The sequence below is a fragment of the Saccopteryx leptura genome, chromosome 4, assembly GCF_036850995.1.
Source record: "Saccopteryx leptura isolate mSacLep1 chromosome 4, mSacLep1_pri_phased_curated, whole genome shotgun sequence".
Lineage (NCBI taxonomy): Eukaryota > Metazoa > Chordata > Mammalia > Chiroptera > Emballonuridae > Saccopteryx > Saccopteryx leptura.
The window spans coordinates 124,374,904-124,390,819 of record NC_089506.1 but is presented as its reverse complement, the minus strand read 5'-3'; the positions used below and the strand labels follow the sequence as shown (position 1 = coordinate 124,390,819).

At 56.1% G+C, this 15,916-nt stretch overlaps 1 protein-coding gene across 8 annotated transcripts in view; it reads left to right on the top strand.

Moving 5' to 3' along the window:
- TBC1D16 (TBC1 domain family member 16) overlaps positions 1-14,153 on the top strand; it is a 72,496-nt gene extending 58,343 nt beyond the window's left edge. For 6 of the 8 annotated variants that reach the window (XM_066381449.1, XM_066381453.1, XM_066381450.1 and 3 more), the window contains 7 exons: positions 456-623; positions 1,136-1,284; positions 1,727-1,861; positions 2,561-2,747; positions 4,683-4,862; positions 7,949-8,095; positions 8,915-14,153. In XM_066381449.1, the coding sequence (XP_066237546.1) occupies positions 456-623; positions 1,136-1,284; positions 1,727-1,861; positions 2,561-2,747; positions 4,683-4,862; positions 7,949-8,095; positions 8,915-9,163 (1,215 nt within the window). In that variant the 3' untranslated portion in view covers positions 9,164-14,153. The remainder of the gene's footprint in view (positions 1-455; positions 624-1,135; positions 1,285-1,726; positions 1,862-2,560; positions 2,748-4,682; positions 4,863-7,948; positions 8,096-8,914) is intronic. The other 2 variants (XM_066381447.1, XM_066381451.1) reach the window with 2 other exon arrangements.
- Positions 14,154-15,916: the final 1,763 nt, after the last annotated feature.

Sequence of the window (15,916 nt, the reverse complement as noted above, 5' to 3'; positions counted from 1 at the left end):
CGTGACTGCCTGTGACAGGCAGGCTCCCTGCTCGCTAAACAGCAATCCCTTTGTATGTGGCCAATCACATGTAATTTACTGCAGGCCCTTCTGGCAGAGGCAGAGGGAAGTTGGGCCCAACGAGGCATTAATTCCATTTTGCGGCTGGGGGTCCGAGGGAGAGCGGGGATGGGGGGGTGGGGAGGAGGGGGTTGGCGGCAGGGTGGGGGGCCCCCGGAGGCAGCAGGTCCGGTGGGAGCCAGCCACAGAGCCCAGGCCAGGAAAACCGACGTGAAGATTAAGGTATTTTCATTTTAATTGCATCTCATTACAGTTGCCACTTTGGGGTGTGTACGCAGAGGTGAAGCGACCCTCCCTTTGGAAGAGAGGGGAAGTCTTTTCCATTCCCCGGAAGATCATCGCTGGCTTCGACTCCCGTGGATGGACACTGACCTCGCCGCTTCTCTCCTGTCCAGCAGGTCGCCGACGAGAAGACATGCATGAAATTCTCCATCCGGCGACCCAAACTGCCCTCCCGCGAGACGCACCCGGAGGAGAGCATGTACCGCAGGCTAGACGTGTCCGCCTGGCTGGGCCACTTGAACGAGCTGGGCCAGGTGGAGGAAGAGTACAAGCTGCGCAAGGTGAGGCTGACGCGGGAAAGAGCCAGGGCCGGGGTGGCCTCCCCCCCATCGCGGGCGGAGCCGCTCGAACACGCGGGGGCGCCGCAATCAGAGCCACTCTCGTGGAGCTTGGGAGTACCGCGCCCGCTCATCTGAAAGAGCGCACGGTGCCCTGCAGCACGTCCACACCCGGGGATTAGGCCGTGACGTGACGTGAGAACCACATGCTCCTCCGAGCGCCGCCCCGGAGGCGGTGTAGGGGCAGGGACATGGGACATGGGGCATTGACGTTTTAATGAGCCCGGAATAGAAGGCCGGCACTTTCTCCTTCCAAACAAGTGCAAATTGCGCCCCCTGAATCTAGGAATCAGTTGTCAGAAGGCGCAGCCATCCACCGAAACCCAAGTACCTGGGGACCTGGGGGGGGGGGAACCTGGGGAAGGGGGGGGCCTGGGGAGGGGGGGTACCTGGAGGTGCTCGGTGCGGCCCTGCGTTGGCCCCACCCCAACTGCTGCCTCTTCCTCTTCCTCCAGGCCATTTTCTTCGGCGGTATTGACGTGTCGATCCGGGGGGAGGTCTGGCCCTTCCTGCTGCGTTACTACAGCCACGAGTCCACGTCGGAGGAGAGGGAGGCGCTGCGCACACAGAAGCGCAAGGAATATACGGAGATCCAGCAGCGGAGGTAGCTTCCCGAGTCCAGAGGGAGGGCGCTGGAAAGGGCGGTGGGAGGTGTGCGTTGGCCTTAGTCATCTGTTCTGTAACCCACCTCTTCCGACAATGGCCTTCCCCAGCGGAGTGCGGTCATCGTCCCAGGCGCCTTTTAGCCCACATGTTTTAGAATTCTTTTCCAACAGACTTAACTAGGCTCTGGGGTGGCCGCGGGTCCTCAGGGGCCGATGGAAGCCAGGACAGCGGATGTCCACCTAGGTCTGGTGGATGCCAGGGCTGCAGACAGCTCTCCTCCAGTTAGGCTGGGTGTATGCTGGGGGACATCTTAGGGATGCCCACCCCCTAAGTCAGTGGGGAGCTGGAGGGTCCCCAGTTCCCATCGGGGTCAGGGGTTGGGAGGGATGAAATGCGCATGGCCCTCGCTGACCTCTGCTGGGCTCCCTGCTCTGCACCAGGCTCTCCATGAGTCCTGAGGAGCACAGAGCATTCTGGCGAAACGTGCAGTTCACCGTGGACAAGGATGTGGTCCGGACAGATCGAAGCAACCAGTTTTTCCGAGGCGAAGGCAATCCGAATGTGGAGAGCATGAGGTATCTACCCGCCTTGCCCCTCTGGCCTCAGGTGACCTTCTGGGAAGTGGAGGAGCAGCTGTGCCTCCTAGAAGGTGGGGGTCTGTCTTCCAGGTTCATACAATAATTCCACGAGTGGTTTTAGCCGACTGCACTCAGCCCCTATGGTCACGGTGTCCCTGGGAAGCCTGCAGGTCTCTCCCAAGGGTGCCAACAAAACCATCATCCCCTGGGCATCCACCCAGGCCTTGCTTGGCTCACACGAACCATGGCTGAGCCTCCTGGAGTGTCTGTCTCCCATGGGTGGCCCTCCAGGTGATGAAGCCATGCCCAGCCCTGGGGCTGGCATCTTTGACATTCGGCTGCTGCCTGGCAAATAATTGCACAAAATTAGCAGCCCATAAAAATGTCCCTGCGAACCAGCCCTTTGTCATAGGCAGCCTACCATTAAGAAAATCAGACCCACATTCCTCCTTCCCGCACACTCAAGGCCTATGAATGGCTACCTGCCGGCCATTACCTTTGCCAAGGCTCTGGGGACGGTCCCCACACTGCCTGCTTCCCCCTGGCATTGAGGCGAAGGACAGTGGTTCAGGCAGCCTGAGGTCTCCAGCCTGGGCTTCTACTGGCCCCGGGTGGCATGTCACTGTTAGGGTAGAAAGGGTAGGTATGTCTCGGCCACCCTCACTGACCTGCCTGATCTCTGGACCATATCGCCAGGAGGATCCTGTTGAACTACGCGGTGTACAACCCAGCCGTCAGCTACTCCCAGGGCATGTCGGACCTGGTGGCGCCCATCCTGGCCGAGGTCTTAGATGAATCAGATACCTTCTGGTGCTTTGTGGGTTTGATGCAGAATACAATCTTCGTCAGTTTTCCTCGGGATGAGGACATGGAGAAGCAGCTGGTGAGGCTTGGGGATGTGTGTGGAGAGGTCTTGGTGGCTGCCTGTTAGCTGGCTGCTGTGGGTCAGCAAAAAAACCAGGGTGGGCATTGCTAATGGGTATAGGAGGCATAGCCTGGGGCCTCTGGGGCAGAGCCACATGCTGCTCCTGGGTCCCAGGATGCATTCTTTCATCCCCACCCTACAATCACTGCAGGTACAGAGGCTGGGCTGCACAGGGCCCTCCCTGTGGCCTCACCTCCTGCATGCACGTGGTCTCCCAGCCTAGTCTCCACAGCTGGGCAGGGAAGGCGGGAGCCCCACCACACCTGACCCTGAGCTTTATAGAACGAGTGCTCAGGTGCATCTGTGCTGCTCCCTGCCGGGTCCAACACAGCCAGGGTTCTTGAGTGGGGATAAGGAGTGAGGGGCTCCTGAATCCACCCTGAGGCCCACTCGGCAGTAGTCACAGTCCCCCAAGGGCATCCATGCCTTCCCTGTAGTGCCCAGCCAGCACTCCTCCTTCCACATCCTCCTGTAACCTACACCTAGGCCAGGCAGCACTAAATGTTGGGGGACAGGGAGGTGGGCAAAGCTGGAGAGGGCACTAGGGCACCTGGGGGTTCCAGGTACCTGCCAGGTGCTGGGCTCTGGGATGTGGTCTGGACTCCCCAGTCCTGGAAAGAGCTGACAGAGAGGAGGATGCTGGGGGTTGAGGGGACGATATGGATGAGAAGTAAGGCAGATGGAACAGACTCCACTGCACAAGGTCAGGCCCTGTACACTGCCAAGACTTGGCTGACCAGTGTGTTCTGGGAAGTGACCTTGCACAGCCCAGTCATGTTAGATTACATGTGTTGTGTGCAATAAAGGCCTTGAATGCCACAGCAAGGAGCATGTCCTTTACAGCAACCGTTAGGGGGCTGCTGAATTCTGCAGATGAGAGAGGAGAACACAGCAGAGGATTTGAAAAAAGGCTGCCAGAAAAAAGGGAGGTGTGGATTAGATGGTGAGAGGCATCTGTGCAGAGGGGCTGGGGGACATCTGTGAGGGAGGGGTCAGCCACATGCACGGACTTGACCCTGCTGTGGGCCGCAGGATGGAGAAAGTGGATGGTGGGAAGGACCTGCAGAATCAATTCCTACAAGGGGCCCGTGTGCCCCATTCCTGTCTCAAGCAGGAACAAAGGGCTGCTTGTATGGGAAGGGGCCTGTGAGTCACTGAGCCCCTGCCCCAGAATCCCCCAGCTGTGATCTTGGGAGCATGTGATCCCAGCCGAGCCTGCCTCACTCTCCACTTCTATGTGATGTCAAGTTTCTGTGGTACCTGGGGAGGCAATTACAGGGTCTGACACCACTCGCCCCTGATGTGCTCGCAAAGCATGTGGCCCTGTGACTCATTAGCTGCTGGAGATTGATTTTTTCAATGGTGCTGATGAAGTCAGCAGCCTGAACCAAGGGCAGCCGCAAATAGCCTCGATTTTGTCCCATGTCACTGGGGTGACTTTAAGTGCAGGAAGCGAGCGTCCTGGGGCTCAGAACTGCACCCTCCCTGCTCAGTGTCAGCTCCAAATCTGGTTTCCAAATCTGAGAAGAAGGTAGACTTGGGGTTCAGAGGATGTAGGGGGTGTCAGAAAAAGCCCCATCTGGTTACTGAGGCCCAGGGAGTTTTCTCAACACAGAGCTGCCTTTGGACTCCCATCCACAGCGGGGTACTATGCTCAACCTGCCTTGGGCCACACCATGGCCTCCGGAATAGTCTCAAGTCTGGGATAAACTGGCAAAGACAGGTGTAGGTCAGAGTCCAGCAATAGAATGAAATAAGCAGGTACAGGCACATAGCATAGAGTGACCTTGTATGCGGAACGTGTATGTTTCAGATCCCTGGTGGTAGTGGGCTCCTGGGCCAGGTGGCAGGCCAGCATGGGCTGGGGAACTAACTGGCCCTGCCTTACCCCAGCTGTATCTACGGGAGCTGCTACGGCTGATGCACCTGCGCTTCTACCAGCACCTGGTCTCCCTGGGTGAGGACGGCCTGCAGATGCTCTTCTGCCACCGCTGGCTGCTGCTCTGCTTCAAGCGGGAGTTCCCCGAGGCGGAGGCTCTGCGGATCTGGGAGGCCTGCTGGGCCCACTACCAGGTGAGCCGGGGAGGGCTGGTCAGCGCTTGTCCTGGAGCAGCAGTCGTGATGCTGCACCCTGTCTTCCAGGAGGGCAGGACTTCCTCTGGGAGCCCCCCTCCTCTGAAACCCGCGGCTCCCCCACTAGCCTCAGGTCAGCCCCTCACGCTACCACCGCCTTCTGTCCCATGTGGCTGGCTTCAGACCTGCAACTTGCTTCCCAAGGAACTGAAATCGATGCAAATTGCCCACTGACTGCGTTCATTACCACCTTCTGGGGCTGAGCTCGCTCCTGTCACAACCAATCAGTGTGAAAGACATTTCCAGGGCCAGGCAGGCCCATTGCAGCCTGGGAGGCTGGTGCCCACGTGAACCAGTGCCCACCCATCTTCTCCCCTTGGGATGGCTCAGGGAATAGGCCGAGACCCCGCGCCTCCTCCAGAGAGCCCAGGACCATCCCGCCATCCCTTCCCGGTCATGTCGATTTCCCCTTGCCGTACACTGTGATTAGCTTCTCCTCAGCAACTCTCCCTGAGAGAGCAGTGCTGTCACATGGCTTTTACACCCAAATGAGCCCCAAGCTGGTGATAGTAAAGGAGGGGCAAGTCTCTTTGACTCCACAAGCTTTAAAAAATAAACAAACAAAACAGGATTGCCCTGGCCAGGCAGCTCAGTGGATAAAGCATCATCCCAGCATGCGAAGGCTGTGGGTTTGATCCCAGTCAGGGCCCATACGAGAAGCAATCGATGAGTGCACAAGTAAGTAGAACGACTAACTGGAACAAAGAGTCGATGCTTCTCTCTCTCCGGCTCTATTTCCCTTCCCCCCTTTCTCTCCCTCTCTCTCAAATTAATGGGAAAAAGGTTTTTTTTTTAAAGTAACAATAATAAAATAAATGTTGGGAAAAATAAATTCAAAACAAAACAAAACAGGATTGACACATTGGGAGGTGGCCAGGACCCTTTCCACAGACCCATTCTCGCTGCGGCAACCCAAGCATCTTCTTTCCACAGACCACACGCTGGGCGGGGACACCCCGAGCCCCACGCGCATGTTTGGGAGGAAATGTCTGCCCATGAGGACAAGCACTGGCGTGCACGGTCCGAAACACTGCAACATATGTTTTCTGACTGCGTCTGCTTTGCAAGGCCTCATAACATGTGTGTCCCTAGCAGCAACTCGGCCACCTTCATTGCATCATGTGTAGGCTAATGTTAAAAGTGCACCCTGAACATCACCCAACAGATGACGCCTTTTCTCATGGTGACTTTGCTACTGTGATCTCTTTTTTTTGTTGTTTTTGTTTTTTTTTTTGTATTTTTCCGAAGCTAGAAACGGGGAGGCAGTCAGACAGACTCCTGCATGCGCCCGACTGGGATCCACCCGGCATGCCCATCAGGGGGCGATGCTCTGCCCATCTGGGGCGTCGCTCTGCCGCAATCAAAGCCATTCTAGCGCCTGAGGCAGAGGCCACAGAGCCATCCTCAGCGCCCTGGCAAACTTTGCTCCAGTGAAGCCTTGGCTGCAGGAGGGGAAGAGAGAGACAGAGAGGAAGGAGAGGGGGAGGGGTGGAGAAGCAGATGGGCGCTTCTCCTATGTGCCCTGGCCGGGAATCGAATCCGAGACTCCTGCACGCCAGGCTGACGCTCTACCACTGAGCCAACCAGCCAGGACCAGGTACTGTGATCTCTTAAAAAGAATTCTCGGGGGCAGCCTATTTGGACATCTCTCTTGGCTTGAGGTCCATAAATCAAGTTCACGTCATTTCCCGACTTCAGGCTAAATTTAGCCACATTCAGCTTCCCCTTGGTCAAATAACAGGTGTGTGTGTTTGTGGGGGGTGATGGTAGTTTGGGGATGCAAATTTATCAGCAGTGAGCTCTGGGTGGAGGGCACTACCAGGTGGTGCCTTTACTTTTTAAGGTGACCCCTGAGTGAGAAAGGCTCTGTTTTATCCACTTAACACTAGTTTGCCTGCGGCGTCTGGACTGCCTGGGCCGTGTCCCGGGAACTGAAATTAGTCCTGTACTCCTGTCCAGCCCACTTTAGGATGTGAGACACCCTTTCCTTCCCACTGTCCTCTCTGAGAGGAGCTGGGGACCCCCCTTCCTAGAACCCCTGTGCTGCCTTCCTGCCCCAGCCAGAGTTGCCATGGAAGGAGCGTCCTGAGCCCAAACAAGACCATTCCAGGGTAGTTCGAAGGAAGGGGCTGGCAGTGTGGGCCCTGCAGCCAGGGGCGTCTCCTTTCCAGGGCAGGTGGGGCACGGGCCATTTGCTTCCCTCACATCTGTGCACACTGTGGGCTGCGCCCAGCCCAGTGTGGAAACATGGTTCCATCAGGCTGGGTAGTCAACATTAGGAGACTAAACACGGGCTTCCTGGTGCTCCCTGTCCTTCCCCTGCTCCCGGAAATGCGTCTGGATCAAAGTCCACGTGCCTTCAGAGCATCCGGGTAGGAGAGTGAACAGGATGTACCAAGGTCAGAACCAAGTTCTGGCTTCCTTGCTGCGGGCCAGGTGTTGCCACTCTGTGGGGACTTTCGGGGGGTTGCCATGCTCACTCCGTCACGCTTTTCTTCCCACCTTCTAGCAAAAACTTAAGAGTCATCTCTAGGGCAGGAGTGGGATGTTCTGCCTGGAGGTAGAAAGGCACTGAGCAGTGGGCAGCTACCAGGAGGTTCCTTCTCACTGGTATGTGCCACAAGCTGCCGGTGTGTGTTCTGACCCAGCCTTTTGCACCCACTGTATCTCAAGACTTTCACCAACAAGGCATCAGAAGGAGCACTGGCCAGTCTTCAGGTGAAGTATGCTCTTTGCCTCCCAGACAGAGAGCACCTCAAGGGCTTCCCTAAGAGTACCAGCAGCTGTGGCAGCCAGCATCAACATCCTCCCTTTGGGTGTCATAGCAGCCTGTGGAGACTATTATAGGTGCTGACATTGGCCCTTGCGGGTAGGCAAACTGAGGACAAAAGATGTGGAGTGGCTTGCCCAGGGCCTCTAACCCACCCAGACATCCTCCCCTGCCCGCTGCCTCAGCCTCCACCTGCACGCAGGGCCCTGGGCTGGGTCAGGGGCCTTATCTGAACCCCGCTCTCCACACTCCCCAGACAGATTATTTCCACCTTTTCATCTGTGTGGCCATCATGGCCATCTACGGGGATGACGTCATTGAGCAGCAGCTGGCCACCGACCAGATGCTCCTGCACTTTGGAAACTTGGCCATGCACATGAATGGGGAACTGGTACTCAGAAAGGTGAGTGCCTTGTCCTCCACTTATAGAGCCATGCCCACCATGTGTAGAGCCCCACCCATGTGCAAAGCTCCTCCCCTGCATGCAGAGCCCCCTCCTCCACTCAGGCCCCACCCCCACTGGTCGTGCTGGGAGCTCCCCACCAAGGCCAGCTGGGTAGGAGCTATGGCCACTGCCTGAACCAGGCTGCAGGTTCCTTAAAGCCCCATCGCCATGAGGCCATGACACAAGAGCCTCTCTCACCATGCAGACTGAACAAATCACCGGGGTTGTTAGACAAGTTCCCCACCTTGGGGCACCTCACTCACAGCCCAGAGCCAGGAAAATAGAAGGAGGCTTGTGGGGAGAGTGGCTACTTCTCACCCAGGCTCAGCGGAATAAAAGTGGATCGTGAGCTTTGCCATTCCACTTCCCGGACTCCTGCTTCTTAAAGTTTCCTAGAAGTCTTCCTCTGGGTCCGTGGTCAGGGCATAGGAAGAGGGCTTTAAGCTGGAAACAGACTGGGGCTGCAAGGTGGAGTGGTGGGGCAGGCAGAGCCCCAGAGCATCATGTGGGGGCCAAGTGAGGGCTCAGGAAATGCAGGCTATTTGGGGAGCCTTCTTTGTCTGGAGCCATGTATGAAGATGGCTCCAAGAACCCCGTGGTTCCTGTCGCTGCAACTGGACCAAGGGTCCCTCCATGGTAGTGTTGAATGGGATACTGCAGGCAGAGCCCTCGACTCAGCCTGGCACATGGTCAGCCCCAGGTGTTGGCCATTGCTGCTGGTGCTCTTTGGCTACTGCTGTCCCCTGCCCCTCCTCACCTCCCATCCTCTCTCTGCAGGCGAGGAGTTTGCTGTATCAGTTCCGCCTCCTGCCCCGGATCCCCTGCAGCCTGCATGACCTGTGTAAGCTGTGTGGGACTGGCATGTGGGACAGCGGTTACATACCTGCAGTGGAGTGCACAGGCCACCACCCGGGGTCGGAGAGCTGTCCCTATGGGGGCATGGTGGAGATGCCTTCGCCCAAGCCCCCCCGAGAATGCAAGAAGGGCCCAAAGACACCTCAGGAAGGCTTTGGTTTCCACAGATAGGTCAGGCTCCCTACACTGTTGAGGGGACCTCACCAGGTCATGAGGGCATGGGAGGGGGTGGGGATGAGCGTGGACAGGACAGGGTGGTTGAAACATAAGGAAAATACTTTAGGCGACATGAGGGAACATTTTCATATTAACCACGAAAGCAGAGTCTGAAGGTAAGAGAAGGAAGTCTTGCCAGCCGCCCAGAGGAAAGTCCGCTCCCCAAACAATAGGACCAGAAGACACAACCCCTGCACCTAGAGCCGCAGGCTTGCTGGCTTCTTGTGTCATGTCACCTTGCTCTGATGCATCTCAACGAGGCCCAGGGTTTCCTCCAGCTGTGTTCGCAAACGCAGGGCATTGCCAGGCAATGGAAAGGGCGGGGGCAGGAAAAGAAGGTCTAGTTTACCCACCAACGCCTGGGGATGCAGAACAGAAGGGGGGTCCCCACGCAGAGACTTCTTTGCAAGCAGGACACCCCACTTATCAGGCAGCACTCTGAGCAAGCCAACTACCCCTTGCAGCTTCTCCGACCACAGTGGCAACTCTGACGTGAAGATATTTGTCACCCCCTCCCCTCTAAAAATAATATCCCACTGATTTCAGGATAGAGAGGTGTAATCATTGGGGTGGAGGTTGAGAAATTAGGGGCTTTCCCAGTGTCTGTATAAACATTTTACACCCCTGATATGTGAAGGTAACTGCCTGCCCACGAGCCTGAGCCATGAGGTATTGGAGACATGCTGGCTTTCTCCCTGAGTTGGGGGATTTCTGCATGAAATCCTTTGGCATTAAGGTTAATGTCACCAAATGCATCAATTAGTGTCATGTGTGCATGCACATGCACACAAAACCCTCTGGACAGAGTTGGCAATGTCTGAAGGAAATGATAGTACATTAACTTACCCAGCAAGACAAAGGCACTTGAAAACAGCTAGGTGTTTGGATGTAAGAGCGACCGCAAGAAAGGAGCCAGCACTCAGGGCACCTCTGCTTTCTGGTAGGAATCAGGCCTTCCCAACACCCTCTCCCTCCTCCAAAACATTTTAAATTGCTTGCTCCTTGGGATTTAGAGGTGGACAGACCAGGGTAGGCGGAGTCCTCCCAGCAGTTTGTGCAGGAAGCCACTTAGACTGGTGGGAGTGAGGATGCTGCAGTTCTCCAGCACGTTCTTCAGGGGAGGAGACCCCATGAAGTGTGAGGGTTGAGGCACAGCCCCAACTGAGGGTTTCTTTCTACTCAGCATTTCTCCCTGGATGGAGCTGACAACTGCTGGGGGTGCTATCCATTTAAATATTTAGAAAGATGTTTATCAACAGGAAGGAAGAAGTGAGCAGCCTCCTCTCCTCAGATTCTCTTTGCTCCCTGAGCCCAAGTCCTCCAACAGGCAAGGTGACTGAGACTAGCAAGTCCAAGTTCCCGGCCCTCCTGTCCAAGAGCCTCTTGGGGAGATCATCGTGGAGCCCCATCTATGCCCAGATCTTGGGGTGCTGACCACGACGGTCCAGCAGCATGGGCCCCAGCTGAGTGGGGTAGTCTTCACATCCACTTTGCTTTGGGAAAAGAGGGTTGCTTTTCTGTGTTGGTTCCTGGTCCACTATAAAACTGTCTTACGTTAACCACGTTTTACACTGACCCTCCTCTAGAAACCAGGTCCCCATGAACAGGTATGTCAGTTACCCATTGTCACTGTGATGCTGCATAACAACCCCAAAACTTGGTGGCCCCAAACTGCATGCACTTGTTCCACATGCGAGCCTGAGGGCCAGCAATTTAAGCTCGGCAGTTGTGGCCTTGGTTGGCTTTGCTCCCATGTTGGGGGGTCAACCTGCTGTTAAGTCCCAAGGGGGTGTTCACCTGGGTGGAGGTTGGAATTGGCACTGCTTCATGTCACTGCACCTCTCCTGCAGGTTAGCCCTAGCCAGGGAAAGGGTGTAGAAGCAGAAAGGCTCCAGACACCTGTTTAAACCTTGGCAGAAGTCATACCTGCGGACATCCTGTTCGCCAAAGCAAGTCACATGACCAGACTCAGCATCAAGGGGTGGGAAAGGACTGTCTGTCTCTGTAGTGAGAGGAGCTGCATGGTGACTGGGCAGTTGGTACAGTCTCATCACCACCAGGAAGTCTTGGCCCAAATAACAGTGTTTTGGAACACACCTTACCCAGCAGGGGCGTGACTTCCCTGAGAGGCAGGGAGTGCCCGAGAGTGGAAGAGGAACCCCCACCCCAGGCTGTAGTGGCAGAGTCGTGCATTGTTCTGCAATACTTTGGGCCGCTGGGGGGTGTCCAAGATCCCTGCATTTGGAGGGTCCTGGTACAAAGCATTTATCCTGAATCTTCTGGCTCCCACAGCTCCCCAAAACCCTGAACCAAGTGCTACGCTGCCCTCTGTGCTCCCACCCACATCCCTGAGAGCTGGCCTGGGCCCTGTGAGATTGTCTCCTGGGGCAACCAGGAGCCCCGAAGCCCTGGCTGTGTGGGCTCGGGGGTGGGGATGGGTGGGGGGAACACCCTGCTCTGAGTGCTGGAGAAGCCCCCCCCCCTTTGCCCAGATCCCTTAAACTGGATGCAATTAGAGGAAACCAGCCAGAAACCCCGAGGCAGCTGTTGCCTGGGATTATTCCCAGCACAAGGCATTAGGGTGATAATTCAGTCATTAGACTTCCAGCCTTCCCACCACCAGAATGTGCAAATAGGGGGTGATCAGCCCATGCCACGGTCCTCATTGCTGCTTATTTAACCGATTATTTTAATGACAATGTTACTGGCCGGTGTGTGTGCACACACATACCTGAGTTTCCCCACACGAATGTGCCGACCTTACAGGATGTCACCTGGCCACTGGAAAGAGAAGGAACCTTTGATGCACACATGCTGGCTTGGAAGGGGAACTGTGGTGGGGCTCCTAGCCTGGGAGGGCTAGAGGGTGGGGGAGACACACAGGTGCTTGGGTTGGGGTCTTAACTGGCACTCAGTGATCTGGGCTGGAACAGGGAGCCTTGTATGTTCATTCAAGGCTTAGAGGGGAACAGGGCTATTCCATAAGATTCTGGACACAAGTGCAACCAGGGTGACTTGGAACTCACAATCATGGGAATCAGTGTCCCTGAGCCATTTGGGGAAGGGGGGATGGTCAGCAGTCCAGAAGGGCAGCCACGGTCTGGATGCTGTCAGCAGGCAGCCCCATAGTGTCCCGATTGGACAAGCATCAGAATGGAGGTTATTGAATCCAGGACTTCACCCATGTGTCCTCCGAGTTTTCTGTAAGAGCCCTGCCTGCTGCCCTTTGGGGGACAGGCAGCTAGCGGACAGGATGAACATGGATCTGGAATGTGGGGACAGGCAGCTAGCGGACAGGATGAACATGGATCTGGAATGTGGGGACAGGCAGCTAGCGGACAGGATGAACACGGATCTGGAATGTGGGGACAGGCAGCTAGCGGACGGATGAACACGGATCTGGAATGTGGGGACAGGCAGCTAGCGGACGGATGAACACGGATCTGGGATGTGGGGACAGGCAGCTAGCGGACGGATGAACACGGATCTGGGATGTGGGGACAGGCAGCTAGCGGACGGATGAACACGGATCTGGGATGTGGGGACAGGCAGCTAGCGGACGGATGAACACGGATCTGGAATGTGGGGACAGGCAGCTAGCGGACAGGATGAACATGGATCTGGAATGTGGGCTTTCTTGGGGCTAAGTGGGAGTGGCTGGCAGAGGTCACCCAATTCCAACCTTTGACAGCTAGACATAGGAACGGGGTGATGACAGTGGACCATGGTGGGCAGGAAGGGTTCTCCTGATGGTTTTGTGAGGTTCCTCTGGGATCTCTTGTTGATTCTAGTTTGGTAGAAATAACTTGGAGGAGGGCAGCCTCCTGGGTGATGGGAATCTGTTCATGGCTATGCCCTGAGAAGCCTCCATCCTCCATCCCACCTCCCCTCCTCCTGCAGGGAGGCTGCAGGGTGTCGTGGGTGCAACCAGGGCCAGGGGCACAGGGAAGTGAGGGAACCTACAGGTCCAGCCTGAGGCTGGGCACTTCCCCTGGAGACCCTAGAGAACCAGGCAGCCCAGGATCAATTAGCCCTGTGTTTCTTATCCAGGCTGCAAGGTGTCTCTTGGAGTGAGAGCATTCTGTCCCTGGCTCAGAGGTAACCACCCCAAACTAAACAGCTCATTTCTCCCAAAGTTGTGAGGCTGCAGGATGGTTTCTCTGTAGGGGGTGAACAGCCCTGCATTTCAGGAAGACACTTAACTAGGGGTCAGGTACCTGGTGGTTATCCTGCCTCCAACCCTTCCTATGCCTGGCCTTCCACCACCCTGATCCTCAGTTTTCTTACCTGTGGAATGAATGGTGATCCCTACTTCACAAAACAAACATGAGGAAAGCTGTTATGAAGAGGCTTATCTAGTTCTTGGGACCTCACCTGCTGCTACTCAGGGAAGAGACCACTGACCTTGGCCTTCAAAGACCTTGGCTGAGAGTGTCCTGCTCGGGACTCAAGGACTCCCTTCAGTGCAGTACCGCTCTGTGCCTCTTTTCTGTAAAATTCACCTCACACCACCTGACTTCTTGCCATGAAAAAGAATCAACCATGACCCAGAACCTTGGCAACCCTGTGAAGTGTGTGTCTGTGTGGATGTGGGTTGCAAGGCTCTTGAGGAGGGACGTGGTATGTGTGATCAAGGTCTCACCCCTCAACTGTGAAAACCACGTGAGCTTGGACCCTGGCCTCCTGGGTCCCTGGGCCTCCAAGGAGCAGAATGGGTGGGGGGTGGGGCTACAAATAGCCTGCAGACATCTGTCCAAATTTCTAAGAAAGAAGGTAACATTTCAAATTTGAAGGGAGATCAAATCACATGGCCATCTTCTCTCCAGCATCTTGGGCTTAAAGAGGACAGGTTTTTCTTGTTTAAGGGAAAGTTTCATGACATTTCCACCAGTACCAAGAAATGACTGATGTCCACAGCAAGTGATTCCTTCTCTGTATTTTGTTTTGTTTTTTAAACATGATCACCACTGGTCAGGCCTGGACTGGTCACCGTGGCCCCTGCTGGCCACGACCCCGACAATGCTTCTGGCTCTCACAGATTCCAATGCGAAGTAAATAAAAAGTGTTGGCAACAAACCTGTGCACTTGAGCGCCTCCAGGAGACTGGCCAGTGGGTTAAATCAAAATGTAGCAGGTTCTGGTGCCAGGCAAAGAGGACCCCACAGAAGAGCAAGGGCTGGCCCAGGGTGTGTGGGGGGGCAAATGGAACTAGTGGGCGGCAGTGTCCTTTGGGTTGGGGGAGCCAGCAGGGCTGGCTGGTAGCAGGCAGGCTCCTCCCAGGGAGTCCATGGTGCTAACGGGCACTTGGGCTGCGGGGGGGGGGGGAGGCCAGGAGGCAGAAGGCTCTGCCTCCATCATGTAGAGGTTCATGGAGAATTTATGGAACAGAGGAAAGAGCCTGTGGCCCTGAGACTGGAACACACAGTGTAGCACCAAGGCTTAGACACCAGCACTCCCACTTCAGGAAAAGCTGAGTTGTGCATATGTGGCTTTGTCAGGGGCGGGGGTTAGAGGAAGAATTCAGGCATCAGCTCCTTGAGAGACCCAGGATCCTGCTGCAAAGACATGCCCCAGGATTACAGGAAGGTGGTTAGGGTATCAGGTTTTCCCTGGTTCTACTGGAGTGTGGTGGTCGGTGCAGGCTCCCTGGGCCTTTGCACACCTTTGCCTGCAAGGGGAAGAGGGTGCGTGTGCACAGCTACACCCTGGGGGTTTCACCTCTGCAGGGTCTTTCTTACCTTCCACCTATCTGGCCATGGCTAAGATGTCTGAGAGACTCATCACCCCTCTGTGGGTGCACAGGGTGGAGGCTAGCTAGGGAGGTACCGAAGGGCAGGATGGGCCCTTGGCCCAGGTGACATCAGTTACCCAGGGTGACTGGTGGCTCCACTTAAAGGAAAGTTTGTCATTTGGGGTGGGAGAGGCTGCTTCCCCAGCGTGCCTGGACACTGAGCCCAGCCCTGACCTGGGGTCTGAAGCTCTGGCCATGGCCAATGGAGGGACACAGGCAGAGACAAAGGCTGGCGTTCAGGGACAGGAGCCGTACCATCACCCCCTCCACAGCAGTCTGCTATGGGCACTGTGAACAAACAGCAGGTGAACCAAGGGCCCCTGAAAGACAGTCCCACAGGGGGATGAGGCCCATTCTGACCCCCACCTAGGGCCAGAGAGTAGCCCCTGCCCCTCTCAAAAGGGCCTTTCCAACCCATGAGGCAGCTGGTTCCTTGGGTGGGGCCCAAGTCAGGATGTTTGCTTTTGCTCTGGTTCTCATAAACAACCATGCAGGCCCAAGAGCCAGACTTCACAGGGTGGGGCCCGGAAAGGGCCTGCCCTCTGCTGTCCTGTGGTCCTAAAGGCCTGGGAATGGCTCGACCGTGGCAGTGTAGACGGCCGGCCATCCGTATCACTCACAGTCTGGGCTTCCCCTGAGGAGGTTTTAGGGGCCTTGTTCACTTCAAAGACTGAATGTCCTGTGCACAGCCCAATTCCACATCATTCACTTGTGCATTCGTTCAGTAAGCGTTTAGCAAGCCCTAATGGAGAGGCCTGGTGCCATTGCACTGTGGACCCACTGCAGGGGACTGAGGCCAGAGCACGCCGGGTCCCTGGGCTCTCTGAGGCAGGCCTACATACACCCTGCAAACCCTTCAATGAGCAAAGCCACCAGGAAAGGTCACTTGGGCATCCACAATCTTGGGACCAAAAGGG